Source organism: Microtus pennsylvanicus, chromosome 4 (genome assembly GCF_037038515.1).
Source record: "Microtus pennsylvanicus isolate mMicPen1 chromosome 4, mMicPen1.hap1, whole genome shotgun sequence".
NCBI classification, from domain to species: Eukaryota; Metazoa; Chordata; class Mammalia; order Rodentia; family Cricetidae; genus Microtus; species Microtus pennsylvanicus.
The window spans coordinates 47,310,660-47,333,931 of NC_134582.1; the positions used below are offsets into that span (position 1 = coordinate 47,310,660).

At 40.3% G+C, this 23,272-nt stretch overlaps 2 protein-coding genes across 3 annotated transcripts in view; one reads left to right on the top strand and one right to left on the bottom strand.

The window, feature by feature from the left end:
- Positions 1-23,272, bottom strand: part of Ctnna1 (catenin alpha 1) — a 125,962-nt gene that overhangs the window by 20,038 nt on the left and 82,652 nt on the right. For both annotated transcript variants that reach the window (XM_075968974.1, XM_075968973.1), the window contains exons 8-9: positions 13,703-13,783; positions 12,517-12,669 (exon numbers count right to left, since the gene is read on the bottom strand). In XM_075968974.1, the coding sequence (XP_075825089.1) occupies positions 12,517-12,669; positions 13,703-13,783 (234 nt within the window). The remainder of the gene's footprint in view (positions 1-12,516; positions 12,670-13,702; positions 13,784-23,272) is intronic.
- On the top strand, positions 20,000-23,233 carry Lrrtm2 (leucine rich repeat transmembrane neuronal 2). The gene is made up of 2 exons (XM_075968975.1): positions 20,000-20,777; positions 21,126-23,233. The coding sequence occupies exons 1-2, from the start codon at positions 20,774-20,776 to the stop codon at positions 22,670-22,672; spliced, it is 1,551 nt and encodes a 516-aa protein (XP_075825090.1). The 5' UTR covers positions 20,000-20,773; the 3' UTR covers positions 22,673-23,233.

A 23,272-nucleotide genomic window follows, 5' to 3' on the forward strand; every position in this document is an offset into this window, starting at 1 on the left:
CCAACTTCATTAGCAGTGCCAGGCCCACCACATACTTAGTGCTGAGACAGTTTCACCTCAGGTATGAACTGAGTATGAATAATAAAGGCATAGGCAGTAGACTGTCTGAGTTAATGTAATGACTTTCTATCTCTTTAAGAGACAAGCCACGCCCACTCCCAGGTTGATCTTCAGCTTCTGGCCTCAGCTCTCTCTCTTTTCCATCTTCCTCCACTTCTCTCCTTTCCCCCTTCTGTCTCTCTCTTCTCGCCTTCTCTCTCCTTCTCCCTTCCCTCTCCATAACCCCTTGAATAAATATCCAACCTCACTCAGCATGGCGTGCCTATCCATGTCTCTGTCTCTTGCCCGCCTGCCATGTGTCTCTGCCTGGGATTGGCTGCTCTCGGGGCCTGCTGTCTGCCGCCACATGGCTTGCTACCACCACTTGGGGACCTACAGCATCTCTGCTGCCTACTGCCACCGTGGATCCTGCAGCATTTTTAATTTTTCCATTATAGTGAATGTCAGAGAAAACAAGTGCGACAGCAAAAACATTTGATTTTAAATGAACACACGCACAGGAAAAATTTTTACTATTATAGCTATTGTTTGCAGTATTACAGTTATGACTGCCAGCTATTAAGCACCAGAATCCTATTATACTTAATAATAAGGAAAAAGAGAAGTAGCAAGCAATTTCAAAATGAAAAATTGGGAAGTGACCTCTGATATTCCCAAACCCTTTAAAAAAAAAAATCACACCAAGTATAACATTTTAGATCCTAGAAGCTTATAATTCCACCCTCTGTTGTCAACTTGAAGAGACTGTCATTTGTTTAAACTCATCGTAAATTATCAGAACACATTAAAAAAATAAACTTAAGACTTAAAGCTCAAAATGTATTTTATGCCAGGGGTGGTGGCGAATTCCAGTAATTGCTGTGCATTAGAGGATTACAGGATTGAGACCAATCTGGGTTATCAGAAGACCTTATCTCAAACCAAATCAACCATCCAAACAAACAAACAAAAAAAACTCGGGGGGGGGGGGGGGGGGGACAGGGACAGACACACAGAACTGCGAACAGCCCCTCCCCCTGACCTCTTTAGTGGTTCTCAGAGGTCAGTAACAGGGATTCCCTCACAGCACCAATAATTTTATTTCAATTTACACCATCTCAATTCTTTAAATCTTATAACTCACATGTTTTCGAAATTTAGACATAAAGGACTATATTCTTGATTACAAGTGAGATACAAAATAGTAAGGAGTAAGGCCATTTTAATGGCTGAATTCTTTAAGTCATGTGTTTCCTGATACAAATCCTAAAACAAAGGCTATGGACAGTTTATCCTTTGTTTTAAAACATTATTCTAAAATGTTGATGGTGTACTATGAGAGCATTAATGCTCTAAAATGTTGATGGTGCACTATGCATTAATGCTCAAGAAGACAGTGTTTTAGAAGGCCTGGGAAGGGAAGTCTTTTCTGGCTGAATAAGCTTCAATGCCCCTCCAGGATTACTCACTTCCCAGGTGACAAGTGTGTACATCAACATCTCCACCAGAGCTCTCTGAGAAGCAAGCCTGACCTGGCTACCATGAAAGGGAGTAAGGAAAGGGAAATCCTTCATACCTCTTACTGAGGAAAATCTGCACATTTAGATTTGGAACAGCAGTTGATTTAACTTTAAAAAATTAATCTGTTGGGGAGACAGCTCAACTCAGTAGTTAAGAATAGCACTGGCTGTTGCAGAGGATCTGACGCCCTCTTCTGGCCTCCACTGGCACCAAGCATGCACATGGTACACAGACATACATGCAGACAAAATACCCATTCCCGTTAAATAATAAAATCAGTGTCAAGTCTTTAGCTTGACAGGCATAGTAGTGCCCTTTAACCCCAGGAGCAGGGGGCTAAGGCAGGAAGATAAGGAAATCCAGGCCAGTCTAGGCTATACAATAAAGAACCTGTCTCAGATCCCTAGACCTAAAGATGCAGATTTAAATCCCACCTAGGCAGGAAGATAAGTCCAAAACTAGCTTGGGCAACTTAGTAAGACCCTATTTTTCAACCTTTTAAAAAATATTTTTATTTTTTAAATTTTAAGTGCACTGGCATTTTGTGTGCATATGTTTGTGTGAGGGTGTCAGTTCTTGGAGTTACAGACAGTTGTGAGCTGACATGTGGGTGCTGGGAATTGAACCCCTGGTCCTCTGGAAGAGCAGTCAGTGCTCTTTTTATTTATTTATTTTTTACCATTATTAAAAATACCAATCCAAATTCCCACTTCCTCCCCTCCTCCCACTTCTTCCACACACCTCCCACCCCACCCTCTCCAACTTAAGAGAGGGCAAGGCCCCCTGCCCTGTGGAAAGTCCAAGGCCCTCCCTAATACAAGGTATCCATCCAAAGAGAATAGGATCCCAAAAAGCCAATACATGCAGTAGAGAAAAACCCCAGTGCCACTGTCCATGGCCCCTCAGTTTGCCCCCATGCTCATTCACTTCCAGTCCAGTTGGAGTTGGTGAGCTCCCCTTAGCTCAGGCACACTGTCTCAGTGGGTGAACCCCTCATAGTCTTGACTTCCTTGCTCATGCTCTCCCTCCTTCCACTCTTCAACTGGATTTTGGGAGCTCAGTCCAGTACTACTCCGATGTGGGTCTCTACCTCTGTTTCCATCTATTGTTGAATGAAGGTTCTATGGTGATATTTAAGATAATCATCAGTCTGACTACAGGGCAAGGCCAGTTCAGGCACATCCTTGTGGATTTCTGGGAATTTTTCTAGAGCGAGGTTTCTTGCTAACCCCATAATGGCTCCCTTGATCAAGTTATCTTTCCTTGCTCTCATATTTGTCCTTCCTCCATCTCGACTATCCCATTCCCTCAAGTTCTTCTCAACCCTCCCCTTCTCCCCTTCCTTCTACCACCACCTGATGGAGGAAGGTCATTGGCTAATAAAGGAACTGCCTTGACCCATTTTATTGGTTAGGACATAGGTAGGTGGAGTAAACAGAACAGAATGCCGGGAGGAAGAGGAAGTGAGCTCAGACTCCACAGCTCTCCTCTCCGGAGCAGACACCTCAGAGAGACGCCATGCCCCGCTCCCAGGCAGACACACGCCCCAGGCAGACACACGCGATGAAGCTCCGACCTAGAATCTTCCCGGTAAGACCGGTGCTCACAGATTATTAGAGATGGGTTGATCGGTATATCAGAATTAGCCAGTAAGGGCCAAGCAGTGATTAAATGAATACAGTGTCTGTGTTGTTATTTCGGGGCATAAGCTAGCCGAGCAGGCAGCTGGGGTGTTGGGGACGCAGCCCTGCCGCCCTTATTACTACAACCACCTGCCATGCTCCCAATTCTGCCAGGTAATCTTGTCTGTTTCCAATTTCCGGGTGGGTCTATATATGTTTTTTTCTGGGTTCACCCCATTACTTAGTCTCTCTAGGATCATGAACTATAAACTCAATGTCCTTTGTTTACAGCTAGTATCCACTAGCTGAGCCATCTCTCCAGCCCCATTTTACAAACCTTTAAAAAGTAAAAACAAAGGGTATGTTTTTTTTTGGGGGGGGGGGGTGTCACTCTGTGGTAGAGTGTTTACCTAGTAAGTGTGAGGTCCTGGGTTCAATCCCCAGTATAGTAGTGGTATGTATCAGGGGGATCTTAAGAGAATCTGAAATCTGAATAAAAAAACACAAACAAGAAGCATGTGAGCATTTAGCCCCGACAGGAAGACTGAGGCAGGTTCTACTAATAAAACAGCAAGTATGTGGCATCAAAACAGAAGAGGAAAATACAGAATGTAATCAAAAAAGTTAATAATAGAGAATAGAGCAGATGAACAGGGTTAAGAATTAAGAGAGAATGAATGGGGATTAAGAAAAAGAAAGGGAAAACTAATGGCACAAACAAATCCACCTATCAGTAATGGTAATCAGTGCTCTCAATTCTTTCATTTCATTTCAAGGCACACACTGGATAGCTCCTCACATCATATGACCTTGCCATTAAAGAATAACAACTGTCCTATATTTATCAATAAGATGTTGAAGATCAATCATTAGATGCCTCATATACAAATCTCACAAAAGGATTCTTTCTGAAATAAGTCTTAGGAAAGACTTACATCCCGGGGGGGAAAAAAATCAACATGAATTTCTCAGCCTACATGGTTGTTTAATACCCCAACCCCAGTAGTTCAGTAAGAAATCCAAACTCTTGCAAGACAATTATACTGCCTGCTACTCTTTACTTGGTCCTAGCTTTCCACATATAACTTCATCGTATATAGTTTTGTTCAAAATAAGTCATGCTAATCTACTTTTAGGGAGAATAAGAGCATAAAAAAGCATCACTAGTAACAAACACAAACCAGTATTTATAACAGTGAATTTACTTAAATGACAAATGATTTTTAAAGTTCCCTACTTCTAATCTACCAGCAAACCTAGAGAAGGTGCCGCATTAAACATGGGATATTACTAGTCCCATCTCCCCGTGAGGGCCCACAGAGCTGTTAGCCTGTTCTTCATGGACTGGAGGTCAGAGAGTTTGAGCTTATTTTTGCTCTCTCAAAGTTGTTGACAACAGGTGTGGCTACAAACAAGAGATGCTGACCTAGGATGTAGTTAATTAGTATTTTGAGTGTAGTGGTGGGTCTGTTCCATCTGGACCAAAGGTCAGAGAATTCAAGTCTATTCCTTATTTCATCTTAATGAAGTCTGCTGCCTCCCCGCTCCCCCTTTGGAGTGAAGTATATAAGCGTGTGGAAGAATAAACACAGTGAATTCAGTATTCACTGAATGTCCTTCCCAATGCTGTTCTATGTTTGTCTCTTATTTCTCTTTTCCTTTTGATTAATAATTCTAATTCTCACACTCCTACCCTGGAACATATGAGTTTTGTCCAAGCTGGCTTTCGGCACCTCTCAATGAGAAAGATGGGAGTCCCTACATTCTTTGGGACTTACTATACATTTCTGGTTGGCCTGGAACTTACTATGTAGACTGACCTAGACTGAAACAGACATCTGCCTACCTCTACCTCTAAGTACTGGGATTGAAGGTCTGATCAACCATGCCTCACAGGCCTATTATCTGTACTGAAACATACCCAAGGTTGGGCAGAGTGTCCCTCAGCTACTCCTACCACTCTCCAAGAGAAAAGAAAAATACTGAAGCACCTTAAGAATAGAGTTTCTGTCCAGGACAGGCTCCAAAGCCACAAAGAAACCCTGTCTGGGGGGGGGGGGGGGGGGGAATAGAGTTTCTGAGCTGGGCAGTGGTGACGCATGCTTTTAATCCCAGCACTCAGGAGGCAAAGGCAGGCAGATCTTTCTGAGTTCGAGGCCAGCCTGGTCTACAAGAGTTAGTTCTAGGACAGGCTCCAAAGCTTCAGAGAAACCCTGTCTCAAAAAAAAAAAAAAAAAAACAACAGAAACAAAAACCAAAACAAACAAAACAAAACAGAATAGAGTTTCTGGGGTAGTCAAGATGACTGTGTGGATGGAGGTGTCTGCAGCCTGCCAAGATGACTTGAGTTTGATCTAACGTCCCCAACTAGTAAAAGAAAGGCATCACTCTCCTACACAAAGTAAACAGACAGGAGAAGGAAGGAAGAGGGAGGAAGGGGGGGAGGGTTGCTTTGTTAACTTGACAAGGTGATAAGTTTGGAGAAAGTCAAGACTGCCCAGGAACAAGTAAGACACCCCAATTTCACCAGAACTTACAGAAAATATAAGGCTAAGCACAAACCACTAAGAATTCCTCTAGAATCCAGGGTCAGAATTCTCTTCGGACACCTCACTTATTTCATGCAATTCCAACAATTAGAGAAGATGAAAACTTCAATTGTTATTTGCTAGAGTTTCATATAGAAGCACTGAGAAAATTCACAACTATTCATGTAAGATCAATGTTTAAAACAAATGATTCACAGAGCTTTCAAAGACACTTTGCTCCATATTAACACATATGAATTCACAACAAAAATCAAATATATAATGCAGAGCATTCATTTTTCATTGGGTCAAAAATACACATTTCAAGCTAATACAGCTATACCCTATGACATTCTAACAATGAGAAAACTGGGAGAGAGGGAACCCAATAGTAAAAGAGCTCTATTTACTTTGTAATTCTTAATTCACAACGCAGCAAATGAGATGCAACCTGAGCGGAGCAATTCACCTTCATAAGTATAGTTTAATGCACTAGCTGAAGCTGAAGAGACAAGAATACTAAAATACATCTTTCTTGTTTTAGTCTCATAAATTATAAATTTGAAAAGAGACTAAGAAAAGTAAAAACTACTGATTGCTCCTTAGCTCTTAGGATGCGCACAGCTGAAAAGGAAACAAAGGTGGACTAGGAAGGAAGTCATCAAAAAGGGCACACAGATGCTGCATTCATGACAAAAAGGTTAATATTTCTGACAGCAAATAAATTCCTACCTTAGTGTACTTTTAATCAAAGACTAACATAAAGACACCATTAACGGTGCTAGAGAGATGGCTTGTATGTAGAGATGATCTTGTATGTTGAAGATAATATCCACATAGGTAAGTGTTACATCTACATTTTGTTTGCTTGTTTTGTTGTTTCAGACAGGGTTTGTGTAACCCTCGCTGTCCTGGAACTCACTGTGCAGAACAGGCTGGACTTGAACTCACAAAGATCCTTCTGCCTCTCTGTATCCCAAATGCTGGGATTAAAGGTGTGAATCACCACCATGCCTAGCTGAGGAAGTCCACAAATGTTTGCTAACATAATCTTTTTTACTCTCACATATATATATATATATATTTTGGATTTTCGCGACAGGGTTTCTCCGTAGCTTTTGGTTCCTGTCCTGGAACTAGCTCTTGTAGACCAGGCTGGCCTCGAACTCACAGAAATCCGCCTGCCTCTGCCTCCCGAGTGCTGGGATTAAAGGCGTGCGCCACCACCGCCCGGCCTCTCATATATTTTTTTTTTACTCTTCCAATCTATATAAAAATATCTGCTTAGGTGTTTGAAAGCTTAATTCTAGCTAAACAGATTAAACGAAATACTGTTTGACTCTGTCTTTTTCAACTTTTTTTTTTAATCTCCAGATTTTTCTCAATTTCACGTCCCCCAAAATCTGATTCAGACTAGAAAGATGGATCAGTGCTAACTGCATGATCATAAGGATCAGGCTTAGGGTCAACTGATAAGCCAGGCATCCTGAAACATATGTAACCAAGGGACCCAAGACCTCTGTGTACGCATAAACTCAAACATACGCACGCATACACACGCACACACAATGTGCATGGTACCTGTATAAAGATGACTTTAGAACAATTCATAATACAAAGCTCTGTTTGTCTACCATCTACACACAACTGAATCAGAGTCTAGATGCTAGTTGAATACAGAAAGAGAGCGCCTGCAAAACACCTATTAACAAGGAGACTGAGAAAGTTCGCTTGTCTAATAGCTATTAGGAACCTAGTATGTACTAGGCATCCTTCCACTTTAAAACAACATTATATTAGAATGGGCAGGGCTAGATAAATAAGAAAATTAAGTAAATCCACTAATTTCAGATAATAAGGAAGGCTATAGAGTACATAAGCTGAGGGGATCTAGCGAAGTCTTTCTGTGGAGGTGACTTTTGGGTAGAGAGTACACTCAGGCCTGGAGGAGACCTGTAGTCCTGTAGGACTAAAGACAGCTGGAAATGAGACAGGACACTTCATGAGTTATGGCTACTACAGTTTCAGACTGTATCGCATCTGTCTCTAGAAGCCATGGCAATGGTAGATGAGAAAAGTCCTGAAGCAAAGGACATGATCTGATTTAAGGATCATACGAGACTGGCTTTCTTCTTGGAAAACAAGCTAGACAGGAATCAAAGTGCAAGCTAAATACCCGTTAGGAGCTGCTGCAGAAATCCAACACATGATTGTTACACTATAGACATGATCACAGAAATTAAACAATACTTGCAAATCTGTTTCTCAAACTGACTTTTAATGACATGAAAAGCTGGACAGGACAGTAGGGAAATCTGCTCTAGGAAGAATACAGAGTGCATATATTCACAGAGAAACTGCTAGGACAGACTTTATAATTATCTCATGCTCAATACTGAAAGGGACATGAGGGGAACAGTGTAGACCTGTCCTATCTAGATGTCTTAGCAAGATAAAAATAAAAGGATTCTTGACTGGCCAAAAGTCCAATTATACATGAGACCTGTTCGATCAGGAGATTTCCAATGGTTAAGTTGAAAGGTTCTATCTTATGCTTTATCTCAGACAACATATTAAAAAACATCAGATCAGATGAAAGGAGAAACTATATATATATAAACAAAGTAGTAGAGATAGAAGAAATGACACACATTTGGAAAGTTGATAATATAAAGAACAACGGCAGCAGCAATTCTGACAAAAGCTTAGACCAGATCTAAGTTTACACTGACAGTATCAAAACTACACACAGAGCCAAATACCCACTTGCACTCACACTGATAGGTGGACCTGATGTCACTAAGGAGCAGGTCCCTCTGTAGGGAAAACCTAGGAGCTCTAGCTGACTGTAGGCTAAATGGGAATCTCAGCCCATAGCCATCACCCAAAGGCCAAAAATCATCCAGTGATATAATGGTGAGCCAGTCTCCAGAACGGTGAAAGCCTTGGCTGTTGCCTTACCATGTTTACTGTCCCTGGAGCAGGTGTTCACTGAGAGCTGCACTTGAATGGAGGATACTCAGGGAAAAGCTGTGATAAAGAGAGCTCCCAAAAAGTCTGGAAACCATCTAGCACTGGACAGCAGAGACTTGTGAAATTTTCAGTAGTGATTTAAAAAAATAAAAAGATGAAATACATTTTATCTAAAGCTGTTACCATTTGAATATATAATAAATGAAACAAACCAATGTCATTGTTTTCAAACTACGTATTAAAGCATGTATTTTATACTGAAAGTAACCTCAACTCACAGGTGTGAACAGCAGGAACATGGACGGGGTAGAGTGGATGACAGCTTCTCTCTTGTAACAGGCAGAGAGGAAACTCCACAAGTAGCATATACTATCTTTGACGACAGTGAGTTTTCTCTGCTGAAAGGCTGAAGGAGTCCCAGAAGGTCTACATGATTTGGGGGGGGGGGGGGGGGGGGTGAAGGGGAAAAGCACGGATAACACAGAGTCTCACTATGTACCCCCAAAATAGCCTGGAACTCACTACACAGAACAGGCTGACCTTGAATTCCTAGACTCTGCCTCTAAAGTGCTCAGCATACAGCATACATGATACTACACAGAAAGGGATTTATACGGCCAAATAAAAACCTATGATTTTATAAGAAGTAAACACCAAATAATCCACTTGATCCCTGAAGAGAAGAGTAAATCTGACTGTTAAAGGCAGAAACTCCAAAGAAAAGCAAAGCTCAAAGCCAATCATACCAGGTAAGAGAAATAGTGAGAGAATAGGTGAGGATCGTAAAATGAACCTACGGGGAAACAAACTCAGCAGCCTTAACCTCTTCCTGTATGTACACGGAGTAGACTAGGCAGACTGTGTACTCAGGATACCTACTAAAAAGCATGTATGTGACACACCTTCACAGTACACTCAAGTACATAGTACTGTGCATTATGTAATTGGTCTGGTTTTATTTTTGATTCACCAGAAAATACAAACATTCTTCAACTTTAAAAGTAGTATCTCAGTTACCCACACCAGAACTGATAGTTTGTGCTAATAAGGTGACGTGGGATAGGGAACCAACCATCTGATTAAATAATTGGAACTTTTGAGGCCAGCTTGGCCTGGAGAAAAGTGAGAGTCAGACTGAGATCCAACAACCAGGCACACATAATGAAACTTGAACAAAATACTGGCTATAGAAACTCACAGGAGCTATTAGGTTGGTATATCTACCACTGTTATAGGAGGGTGGAATGGCCCAATTCCATCCATTTGGGGAACAAAAATTTTTCCCAAGCTCCAACCTATGTGTCTCTTAATTTGGCTGGTCCTGACTAGTAAAAGTTTTATCTTTCAAATAAAATGTTATATGTACATGTTGTTCTAGTCAATTGTCAAGCCAGAATAAGCTATGAAAATGCCTAGGATTTGAGGCAAGCTGGTCAGAGTGCTAACTAATATCTTGGAGCCTGATCTCGCTGGGGCCTAGGACCCTTCCCTGTAGGTTTACACTAATTCATGGCAGTTAGTGTCAGAACTCTTTTGCAGCATTTCAGAAAGATCACTCTTTCAAAACACACCTGCAAATATCCTTAGTGGTTAGCCGACCTTCTCCTTTCTAATTATATAAATATATAACCAATCATGTATATATTTTACACACTGTTCTTAATTCTGTTGAACCAACAAGGGGAAGCAGGCCTTTACATCAAAGTTGGCCTGTAGACATTTAGTTAAGCTGGAAGGCAACTAATGAAAAGAAATCAAATCAAGGGATTAATAAAACACACTGAAGCATTTTACCTTTGCTAAAAAACAAGTCTCTGATTAGCTCAAGGTATGTCATTATAATACAAAGGTTGTAGGGGGAGGAGAAGTCTTGTCATAGAAAAAAAAGTTCTGCCTTGAGTTAGGAATTTAAGGCTTCTAACTCTTTAAAAATTAATTTCCTTTTCATGGACATAGTAATTATATATCTTACTGTCTCAATTATCATAAATATAATAATAACTGTTTGCAGAATGGCACTACATAGCCTGGGGTTATGCCTCAAGTAATGAAAATCCTGTGTCATTTAAACAGACAGGTAAGATGTAAGAGAAGGTAATGGGGGAATGGCATGCAGTGGGAAAGAGGTGAGAGAAGGGTTAGAACTGAGCTGTGCTGAGGAACATCACATCTCTGAAGACTATGTTCAGAATGAAATGAAATGTTTAAGTCTGGAAAAAAGTTCCCAAAGACTCTCCAGTCCAGTCTGTGATGGATTCATATTCTCCCTCTCTCTGCAACCATGTTTTGTTTTTTCAACAAAGGGTTGTACTGACAGGTGTTCTGAAACTCACTCTGTAGACCAGGCTGGCCTCGAGCTCAGAGATCTGCCTTCTCTGCCCCCGAGTGCTGGGATTAAAGGCCTACACCACTATGCCCAGCCCAGTTACTATTTCCCAATTCTTCAAGCCTCATTTTCCATGCAAAAAGAATTATGGAAAGTACACAGTGCTGTATACCATATGTGTTCTTTAAATATCAATTATGCTTTGCTGGTGGGAGAGCCTGAGGATGATGGAACTGGAAGAATAAAGGGCCTTCCATTCGGGTACAGAGAAGAGCTGCCCTCTCTTCAGACACTAATACTCCAGGCCTTGATGCATACCACTCAAAGGAACTTTGTAATAAGTAGGCTACCTATAAGAGACCAGTTTCCGGAACACAATTTCTGTCCACTTGGAAATTACGTCTCATACTGTCACGTGACTGCTGTGAGCCAGATTATGCGTAATGGAGACACAAATGCAACTCTCCAATTTTAGCTCCAAATGTCAGAACCATTAACTTGAATAACAGGCTGACCTATGCATTCTGTACATAATTTTCTTCAAAAACACTTAAGTCAATAGTCAAAGAAAATGAGGTGTAAAATTAGTAAGGTGTTTAATGTGATTATTGATTAATGACAGGGTTTCTCTGTGTGGCCCTAGCTAACCTGAAATTTGCTGTGTATACCAGGCAGGCCACAAACCCAAGAAATCCGCCTGTCTCTGCCTCCCAAGTGCTGGGATTAAAGGCGTGCGCCACCACGGCCCAGCTCTTTGGAGTATTTTTGTAGTGTTAACTTGGTTTGTGCCACTATAAATCACATTTTACATCCTGCTTTTAAATAATGATCACTTACCAGTGGGTCTATGGAATATTTATCAATTATTAGTTTCTGTACTAATGCTATGCTTTGTGTGCGTCTCATTTCTACACTATACTAATAATTAATTAATATAAATTTATTTAACAAATGAAGAAACTTGTCTTGAAATTAAGTAGTAATTCACCTTTTCTAATTATTTTACAAACCAATCATTTCCACACACATTTCTAGTGTAGCTGATTTGGGGCTTGTTTACTCTTAAAACGGGACAGAGTCACATCCACCTTGAGTGTAAGGTGAAACACCTAGCATATCTATCATTCTTTTGGTCCTCAGAACATAGTATCATTAGTAACCTCTTTTTATAGCCAGGACATAGAAAGTGAGAACTAGTTAACCTGCCCAGGTGCTGCTTCTCAGAGAGCACCAGATCACAGCTGCTGCCACTGTCTGTCTAACGATCACGGTCTCACTTTAGCTGCATTACCAGTAAGTGCTAGCGTTAAAAGCTTCTAGGACAAAAGCTATCCATGGAATCAGTGTAAACTGACAAACACAATAGAGACCCAGTGATAAATGAAAAACTGTTTATAAACGTTGTGTATTAGGTGAGCCCCTGAAAACTTATAGTTAATTCAATCATGTGATTAAAACTGGTAACTCACTAAGTTACCTATGTTACTCAGACCACTAACACACTTACCTCAATCAATTTGTTGGCATGTTCACGGAAAACTTGAGCATACTCCCTAACTTCTTTCTCATTTCCATTCTTTGCAGCTTCAATCAGGACTAAAAGAGGGACGTTGGTCTCCAGGAAAGAATCTGACACGTGGTCCATGACAGCTTTGCGAAGCTAGTAATAAATTGTATAAATTTGATTTTATTTCTACTAAGAAGTTAAACTGTGATATAATACATCTACGAAAGACAGCCTGCAAAAAAGACCTCAGAGCCCACAGCTCACACCACACACAGCACTTCAGCAGCAGAACTTCAGTTTTCCAGACAGTACCTCTTTCTTTCCTTGGAACTTACAAAACTAAATGGGATTATAGCAATGCTCTGGATTGAACTAGTATATAGCTTTGGAATATATGTAATTAGTTAAAATTAAATTAAAAAAAGGAAAAAGAGCACTGCCTGGTTTATCTATACTATAGCGTTATGGACTATAAATTTTAAATGTTATCTTTCTAATTATTGCTGACACTTGGTTCACCAAAGGCATATCAATTTTTAGTTTTGTTTTATATCTGATATGGACAATAAAATGTCTTTACTAATTCCTGAGAACTGTTCAAATTCTCACCATAACTTGTCTTACTACATTATACTACATATTTATAAACTCAACTCTAACTTCTTCTAAAACTTTAACACAAAATTTAATTTCAAAATATTAATGAGATTATATATCATTAAAGGAACAGATTTTTAAATTTACTAACATGGAAAATTTAGTATCTCCAACATTACTGTACTTGAGCTAAAAGGACATTTCCACCAGTGGGAACAAACTGACAGCACAGAAACAGCATGGTGGGCACGTGAGAAACTGGAATCTAGCGTATGGAAGTCAACACAACAAAATCTTCTGAGGTTATTTTCCCAGGTCCCAAGCCATCTGTAATTGGTTTTCCTGCCCATGCATCCTTTTCGCACTGGACCTGGCTTATTCAGTCCACCCCAGAAGGAACAGCACAGTCAACATCCCTCTGAGATTTTTTTTAGACATTAAAAAAAAAAGCTTATTAGCAATACAACAGAAAAGTCACTTTTCAGAAGACTTACCCTTTCCCTTAATTAAAAATATATTAGAATTTTAATCAAAACTAAAGCTGAGAACTTCTGAAATAAAATTAACACTAGGGGGAAAAAAGGCTTACCTGCCTACGCAAGTCCCTTGTCTTCTTGGTCATTTTATCTATTGCAGAGTTGAGTGCATCACTTCTTTCTTTACGTCCAGCCTAAATAAACAGATGCTCACGTGAGTATACATCAAGAAACCTTAATGAAAGTCTATAAATATTTAGTGTTGAAGCAACACTGAAATAAAAGAGAAACAACTGAAATAAAAAAGAAAGTAAAAAGTCGGGCAATGGTGGCGCACGCCTTTAATCCCAGCACTCGGGAGGCAGAGGCAGGCGGATCTCTGTGAGTTCGAGACCAGCCTGGTCTACAGAGCTTGTTCCAGGACAGGTTCCAAAGCCACAGAGAAACTCTGTCTCGAAAAACGAGAGAGAGAGAGAGAGAGAGAGAGAGAGAGAGAGAGAGAGAGAGAGAGAGAGAGAGAGAGAGAGAGAATGGGCTTTAAATTTTTTTAATTGTTTTATTTGTTAAATGTAGGGTGTTTTGTCTGATGCATATATGTACATACATATATACATATACACATGTGTGTATGCATATACATACATGCGCATATATATCTGGGCACCATGGCTGCCCACAGAAACCAGAAGAGGGCATCAGATCTTCTAGAACTGGAGTTATACAGATGGCTTTCAACGTCATATGGGAGCTGAAAACTAACCAGGATCCTCTGCAAGAGCAGCAAGTGCTCTTAACAGCTTAGCCGTCTCTTCAGCCTGCAACATTGTGGTTTTTGAGACAGGTTCTCTGACTGAATCTGGAACTCATCACTGACTTAGCTAGGCTGGTTAGATTTAGTTCTGCAAACTTCAGCAATTTTTCTGTCTTTATCTCCTCAGTTTTAAGATAATAAAGTGTACCACCACAGCTGGCTTTTTATATGAACTCTGGGAATCAAACTGAGGTTAAGGGCCTTGCGCATACACAGCAAGCAATTTACTTGGGCCATTTCCCAATCTCCAAAACATAAGATGAGGGTTTGGAGAAATGGCTCAATAGTTAAAAGAGCGGTTGCTGTTCCTCTAAAAGACCCAGGTTCAAATCCCAGCACCTACATGGTGGCTCACAACTGTCTGTAATTCTAGTTTCTCACATATTCATGAGGTACACATAAATATGCAGGCAAAACACCCATGACTTTGAGGAAGTTACACAGACACAGGAACATCCGCTTTAAGACACAATGCCACCACACACCATGAATCCTTTCATTCTGCCTTTGCTAAACTACCCTAAAAATCAATTTCTCTCCCTCTTTCCTCCCCCCCCCCCCACTGTAGGAACAAAATGCCTCAGTGAAGAAAGGTCTGTCAGGCCAGGCACACTTCTGATCTCAGCACTTGGGAGATAAGAATAAGTTTCAGGACAGCCAGAACTACACAACGAAACCCTATCGCAAAAATTCAAACAAAACAAAACAAAAAGGGTCAGTTAGTTCAGATGCAGTTACTGACCATTCTAGAATGTGCTGGACAGAGCGCTTAGATCAACATGTTTGTTGGCCTTTAGTCCATTGGTTTCAGTACAAAGAGCAAGTTTAGGGTTCCGGTCATCCTCTAAAATGTAACACACATGCACCTACACCACTCACAACCTGAACACGTAAGCTTGATAAAATAGCTTATCGAAATTAAGAGAGATAAGGAGTTAAGAAGAGTACCTGCTGCTCTTGCAAAGAACTCAGGTTCAGCTCCTAGAATCCACATAGTGGATCATAACCATTTGTGTACTTTCAGAGGATCAGACACTCTCTAACTAACCTCAGTGGGCACTGGGTACACACACACATATACACAGAAAATGCTTATACACATAAAACTAAAAACTCAAAAAAAATGCTTACTGCTTTATAAAATTGAATTTGTTATTTTAAAATTAAAGCTGCTGTGAATTGCTATCTATAAAATAAAGTAATTCAAACATAAATACAAGGGAAAAGCAATCAGGAAGCACAAATGACTATCCCTTATTCAAAAATGCCAGGCACCAGAGTATTTCAGAACTTAAAGTTTTCAGATTAAGGATGTTTAACTTGTGTACCTTTAATCAGAACAAAGAAACTAAAGGAAGCAATCTTGAGCTCTCAGCTAACTGGGAAACTGTGTCCCACTGCATGGAGACATTGGGTGTTTGCTTCATTTTGATATGGGTATCTGTTTAGCAGTGGCAAAGGGTTACCTCAGAAAACAGTTAAGGACTATTTCATGATAAAGCTTTCCTTCAGGAAGCAAATACCAGCTGAGGTGAAGAGAGGCAAAGGTTTCTAGCTGGGTCAGTCTCTAACAGTACAATTCTGGAATTAGGAATTCTCATCCCATCAAACAGAGAAGTTGCTAGACCTTCCTCCTATGGAACAAACTACTATTTATGTAGACAAACCCCCATGCCTACTCCATACACTTAAAATAGGCAGGACTAACCACAATTCTTTCCACAGAGGACTTAGAATCTAAAATCATTCAGAGCAGGCTGGGCATGGTGGTACATGCCTTTAATCTTAGTACTCAGTAGGCAGGCAGTTTTCTGTGAATTCCAGGCCAGTCTGGTCTACATAGTGCGTTTCAGGACATTTAAAGGTATATAATGAGACCCAGCCTCACAATAATTAATAATAGCAACAACAATAATAATTCAGAGCAATACCTAATTTGACAATATGCAGTATCATGGAGTGTTATGACAGGTATTCCTAATGACAAAACACCATGTCATAGTATAAAGGGAAACTGTATAAAGGAAAAAGTTACATACTTCTCTACTCCACCCCCCCAATCCCAGTTTTTCGAGACAGGGTGTCTCTGTGTAGCCCTAGTTTTCCTGGAACTAGCTCTCGAACTCACCTCCCAAGTGCTGGGATTAAAGATGTGCATCACCACCACCCAGCAGATATCAACTCCATTCTTAATATGAAAGGGATAAAAAATTTAACAGCCACAAAGGCAAAAGCAAAGGTTTTGACGTTGTTGGTGGCACCTCAAGGCAAAGTTTGGCCTCTAAATTTCAAAACAAATCTATAAAAATTTACCCAACCTAACCACAAACATCCCTCTGTTGGCAGGGGAAACGTTCCAAGGTAAAGAATCTATAATGGTCTTTTCTGCCAGAAGTTTTCACCTTTGTATTATACATACAACCCCTGGAGGAGTCCGCCATTTCCATTACTTTGCCAACTAAGATCACCTAGCCATGCTCCATACTATCAGCTATCTGTATCTGTTCTGATTCTCCAAATTTGTCATGTTCTCTCTCACCTACCATATTCTGATTTCTATCTTTCCTTGGGATAAGAGCCATCTCCTTCTGGAAACTTCCACTGGTCAACCTCAACTCTAAGTTCCAAGTTCCCTATCCCTTCATAGTGCTCCCGCAGCCTATAGGACTTCCTCTCTCAGTCTTTACAGCAACGGAAACCCTAACATAGGCACAATTAAACAGGTATGTGTGTGTAAAGCTCATTGTCTACCATGAAAGAATAAAAATTTCACCTACATGTCTGTATGTCACTCCAAGTTGGAAAGTAACTCTCTAATCACAAACTCTCACATAGAAGAATGCAAGCAAGTAACTATAACCACCACTTGCTGAATTTCCTTAAAACTATTGTATAGGGAGTGTTGGGTTAATTTCTGCCTCCTCTGCCCTGATGCTAACACCTAAAGAAGTCAGCAGTGGTATGTACATAAACACCATCTTCCAGAAGTGATACTGCCACTTCAAAGTCAAAAGCATCTGTATGTGGAATAAAGTTTTAAATGTCAAGAAGAAAGACTAGTTCAGAAAGGACTATGGAGATGGACAGATGGCTTTGTAGTTCACTAGTTCTTTGCAGAGGACCTAAATTTGGTTCCAAGAACCTACATGGCAGTGGATAACCACCTATAACTCCAGTTTCAGGGGATCTGATACCCTCTTCTGACCTTTCAGGAACAAAACATGCTTGGATTCATCCTCATTCTCTCTCTCTCTCTCTCTCTCTCTCTCTCTCTCTCTCTCTCTCTCACACACACACACACACACACACACACACACACAGAGGCAGAACACTGTTTTAAAATTTAAAGATTGAGACTCAGGGAGGAAATATGAATGAATCTATCAATGAAACCTGTGTGTACATATACGTGTGTGTATGTATGTATATGTGTGTATGTTTTTTGCTTGTTTATTTTTTGAGACAGTGTGTCTCCCTGTGTAGCCCTGGCTGGCCTCAAACTCACAGAAATCCACCTACTTCTGCATCCTGAGAGCTGGGATTAAAGGCGTGTGCTGCCACCACCTGCCACACACACCAATTTTAAGGTAAATACTCCGTCTTTTGGCTACAGCTTTAGCCTTCAAAACCCAAAAAATAGATGAGTAAGAAAAAAAAAGCATGACTTTCTACTGCACATCTGAGCAACCACGCTCTCTCAAAAGTTGACAGAACAGCAGAGACAATATAATTTGAAAAGTTTCAGTTCACTAGGTACATCAATAGGCAGTGGTATAATTTGAATAGTTTCACTTACTAATACATTAACAGGGGTCAAACAGACTAAAAATCAGAAAGGAACTAAATGCTCTAAGAGTTTAAGAGGAAGGGAACACATTCCCTTCAGTTTTTACATACAACTCATTCCTAAGCATGGCTGACCTAATCCAACTAACTCACATGTTTTTCCGACCCAAACAACTAAGGCAGTTAGTAAGAATTAAACAGCTTCTGCACTAGAAAGGTTATTTTTCATCAGAATGTGGCTGACTTCAGGAAGACACTAACAACATCATAAGGCTTCCTTTCAACTAATAATGGTGCCTTACAACTTTTAGGGCCAAGCTCCTGGTGAACAGTGTTTCTGAAACCTAGGCTCTCAGACTCAGTAGGATCTGATTAAAATGTATCTACAGAAATATCAACAAGTAATAACACTTCAATCTCATTTACACAAAGACCAAGATTATTAAACACTAGAGTAGAGGAAGGATCAACACCAGTGAAGAGTCAACATCACAGTGGTATACATAATTGTGATGCAAGCTCATTCCTGAGAATGTGAGTAACTTCAGCTTGGCCAGTAGAACTGCAGGGCATCCCATCTGACAGTGTCTACACACCTGTTCCTTTACCAGTGTCAGATGTGCCATGAAAACTTTACTGACCCCTCAAAGTACTGCTGCCACCTTCTCTCTCATGCTGTCTAGGCCTTCGCTACCTTCACAAAGTCTTACACTTCTAAACCCACATTGGGGTCACTTGTAGAAAAGCTTAAAATTTTATATTTGCATTACTAGAGTTTCCATAAAACCTTTACACATGACCCCAAGGATGAGAAAGAGGATTCTAGTCATTACCACAGTAGCCCTACTCCAGTAGGAAAATTCTCCTCTTTACATAATGACTTCTTAGAATTCACCAATGGAATGCAATCCTCAGAAGACCACAGGCCAGTCGTATGCTTATTTCATGGACAGCATCATACTTTTGAGATTTCTACTCTCAAGTTTGAAACAGGACTCACTAAGGATAAGTAGTAATGGTATGGGGAAAACTAAGTTCATATAGCCACATCAGCATGACAAGATAAGTAAATGGCAATCCTTTAGTCTGGCCTGCAACATGTCCCTGATTCATGCTAGACACATCTTATGCATTTATATAACACGAACCATAAACATTCATGTCTGAAAAGTTATCTAACAGAAAAAGCTAGAGTTATCAAGCAAAAAACAACCAACAAAATCCTATTCCAATATAAACGCCCTTTCATATTCATAAGGGGAATTCAACAAGAGCTGCTATGAGATTCAAAATTTTGGTGTTACAACACCCCAATCTCAGTAGCAACTGTGGCTTTCAGTTAAGAAACAGGTGAGATGTTGAAGCAGAAATTCTGCAGACTGTGTCAGAATCCAGGCCCAGTACAAAACTTGTTCGAAATTGCTAACATCTGGGTCACTTGTATAAAAATGATGGTGTCAATCTGCTCCTCTCTTCTGGTAGGACATTCAAAGATCAACTCAGCACTGTTTTCCAATCAGTGTGGTAATAAAGTACTGTTATATAATACACAGAAAAGAATTATTCCCTTGAAATTCTGAATGGAGGAAAAAAGCCAAAACGATTTCTTTTGGAAGCTACCCTCTTTTTTCTGGCTTTATAATGTTAAGTTCTTAATGACAATAAAACTAAGCCCACTTAGTTTAGCAACACAGTCATACTTCGCTTTTTACCAAGCATGACAACAAGGCAATTGAACAGCTTTGCAAACTACCAGAGCAGAGGCGTACCTTGCATAGGCTGGCATTAAATCCACACTTCATAAATCAATCGTGCCCATTTAGATGATCTCTATGCAGAATCAGCAGTCTAACACTAGCTCTCACACACATTAGAAATCATCACTCTGCTAGTCCAACTCACTGTTCAGATGGTCTTCTTGAATGCAGCATTTATTACAACCTCATTGTTGCTTCCTACACTGAAGGAATACCAAATTCTTAAGTCGGGAGTTCTTCTTTCTCAATTTATTGTAAACAGGGGGTCTTGTAACGACCCTGACACTGTTACAAAGCACAGTGCTTTTTAACAGTAAAGCTTCTGGAAAACCCAAACAAAAGACACGTCACCCGGTGACGTCAGCCTATATACAGTTCTGTGTGGTCGCAGCACATAAGCAAATCCATTCTTGTGCCGTTTCTCGGAAAAGCTTTTCAGTAAATGCACTCATGCTGCTCCAGAAGCTCTTCTCCGCGACAAGCCGCCCATCTGCCATCAACAAGTTAAGACCGACAGAACTAACAGCTGCGGTAAGGAAAGCCTGAAGCTCCGATGATCAGCAGTAATCAGAGGAGGAGGAAATTATTAACTGATAATCAAAGCTGATTTAGGGGATCAGAGCACCACAGAAAATGAAACCGATGCTATCTAGAGGAATATCCTAAGGAAAAACCAATTCACCCTGGCAGATTTGAATTTTACTTGGAAATCCTGGGACACAGAAAACAGGAAACCGGTCAAAGGCTCCTGCATGTTAGAGCCTTTTACAGACTCACTGCGTTGAGTCTGACAACCTCGACTGAATGCAGCCTCCAATGTGCTCAGAAGAATGGGTAAGTCCATGCATTTTTATGGCATTTCTTTTACAATCAAAGAGGATTCACGCTTTTATAAACTAAGCCGGTGAATTCCCATTTTATGATGCAAATCACTTGTTTTCGGATTTTAAAATTTATGTAAAGGCATATAACACTAAGGAAAGGAACATGTTTTAATCTCTTTTATACATGGTTTAAGTTTTGTGTTTCAGTATACGAGGTTAATTTTTCTGCAGTAAAAGAAAAATGTTCCATGCAGTGAAATCTTTCATTATGATGTTACATTGTTGTTGTTTTCAACAGCCCCTGTGTTCTGCTGAAACATATCCTATCTTCTTGTTTTCCTTAAATTATATTCTGCAGGCTTACATTTCAAGTGGCCATTAGGGGCCCCTATGCTGGCAGCAATATATGCAATGAGTGTGGTTTTAAAAATGCTGCCTGCCCTGGGTATGGCGTGTCCACCCAAATGCCGCTGTGAGAAGCTGCTATTCTACTGCGACTCTCAGGGCTTCCATTCAGTGCCAAACGCCACAGACAAGGGTTCTCTGGGCCTGTCCCTGAGGCACAATCACATCACAGCGCTTGAAAGAGATCAATTTGCCAGCTTCAGTCAACTCACCTGGCTCCACTTAGATCACAATCAAATTTCAACTGTAAAAGAAGATGCTTTCCAAGGACTATATAAACTTAAGGAGTTAATCTTAAGTTCCAACAAAATATTTTACTTGCCAAACACAACTTTCACCCAACTGATTAACCTGCAAAATTTGGACCTGTCTTTTAATCAGCTGTCATCTCTGCATCCTGAGCTCTTCTATGGCCTTCGGAAGCTGCAGACCTTGCATTTGCGTTCCAACTCCCTGCGGACTATCCCAGTACGCCTGTTCTGGGACTGTCGTAGTCTAGAGTTTCTGGATTTGAGCACAAACCGTTTGCGAAGTTTGGCTCGCAATGGATTTGCAGGATTAATCAAACTGAGAGAGCTTCACCTAGAGCACAACCAGCTGACAAAGATTAATTTTGCTCATTTCCTCCGGCTAAGCAGTCTGCACACACTCTTCTTACAATGGAACAAAATCAGCAACTTGACGTGTGGGATGGAATGGACCTGGAGCACTTTAGAAAAGCTAGACCTAACTGGAAATGAAATCAAAGCCATCGACTTAATGGTATTTGAAACCATGCCTAATCTTAAAATACTCCTCCTGGATAACAACAAGTTAAACAGTCTCGATTCCAAAATCTTAAACTCCCTGAGATCCCTCACAACCGTTGGCCTCTCTGGCAATCTGTGGGAATGCAGCCCCCGAGTGTGTGCTCTTGCCTCCTGGCTGGGCAGTTTCCAAGGTCGGTGGGAGCATTCCATCCTATGCCACAGCCCTGACCACACCCAGGGAGAGGATATTCTAGATGCAGTCCACGGGTTTCAGCTCTGCTGGAATTTATCAACCACTGTCACTGCCATGGCTACAACTTACAGAGATCCAACCACTGAATATACAAAAAGAATCAGCTCATCAAGTTACCATGTAGGAGACAAAGAAATTCCAACTACTGCAGGCATAGCAGTTACTACAGAGGAACACTTTTCCGAACCAGACAATGCCATCTTCACTCAGCGAGTAATTACGGGAACAATGGCTTTATTGTTTTCTTTCTTTTTTATTATTTTTATAGTGTTCATTTCCAGGAAGTGCTGCCCTCCCACTTTAAGAAGAATTAGACAGTGCTCAATGATTCAGAACCACAGGCAGCTCCGATCCCAAACACGACTCCATATGTCAAACATGTCAGACCAAGGACCGTATAATGAGTATGAACCCACCCATGAAGGACCTTTCATCATCATTAATGGTTATGGACAGTGCAAGTGTCAGCAGCTGCCATACAAAGAATGTGAAGTATAATATCTACTCAGCATCAAAAATCACATCAGATAAGTAACCTATTTTACATTGTAGGGGCTAAATACATATCTAATTTTTACCAATTGTGACATTAAGCCTAATTTTCCAAATCAAGTGGAGACTTGAGTTTTTGAAGTGTTGAAGTATTTTTAATTTTTTTAATGAAAACCTATTTTAAGTGTTAAATGAAGCAATGCTCATATTAATTTGCACTCTTGTTGGAAAATCTAAATGCTTAATTCAATATAAAACATTTCATGTATGTAATTATATACTATTGTATGTAAACATTTACACTAAGGTCTCCTCCATATGTTATTTTTTTTCTACTGAAAACAGTTCCGAAAGAAGCTACTAAACAAAAATAGATAGGGATGAAAACCTGTTTGATTATTATGCTCCATCCCACGGACCACACTGGCTACCTGCTTAAAAGGAGACAGCAAAAGTTCTCTTGTAAGATAAAGTGGTATTTACTCAAACTATAATTTACTGCCAGTATGAGAAGTAGACTTACATGTGTGTTTAAGACTGGTAAATATTAAACATTATTCTTTCAGAGTTTGGCCTGGTTTAATAGACATTATCTAAGTTACATCA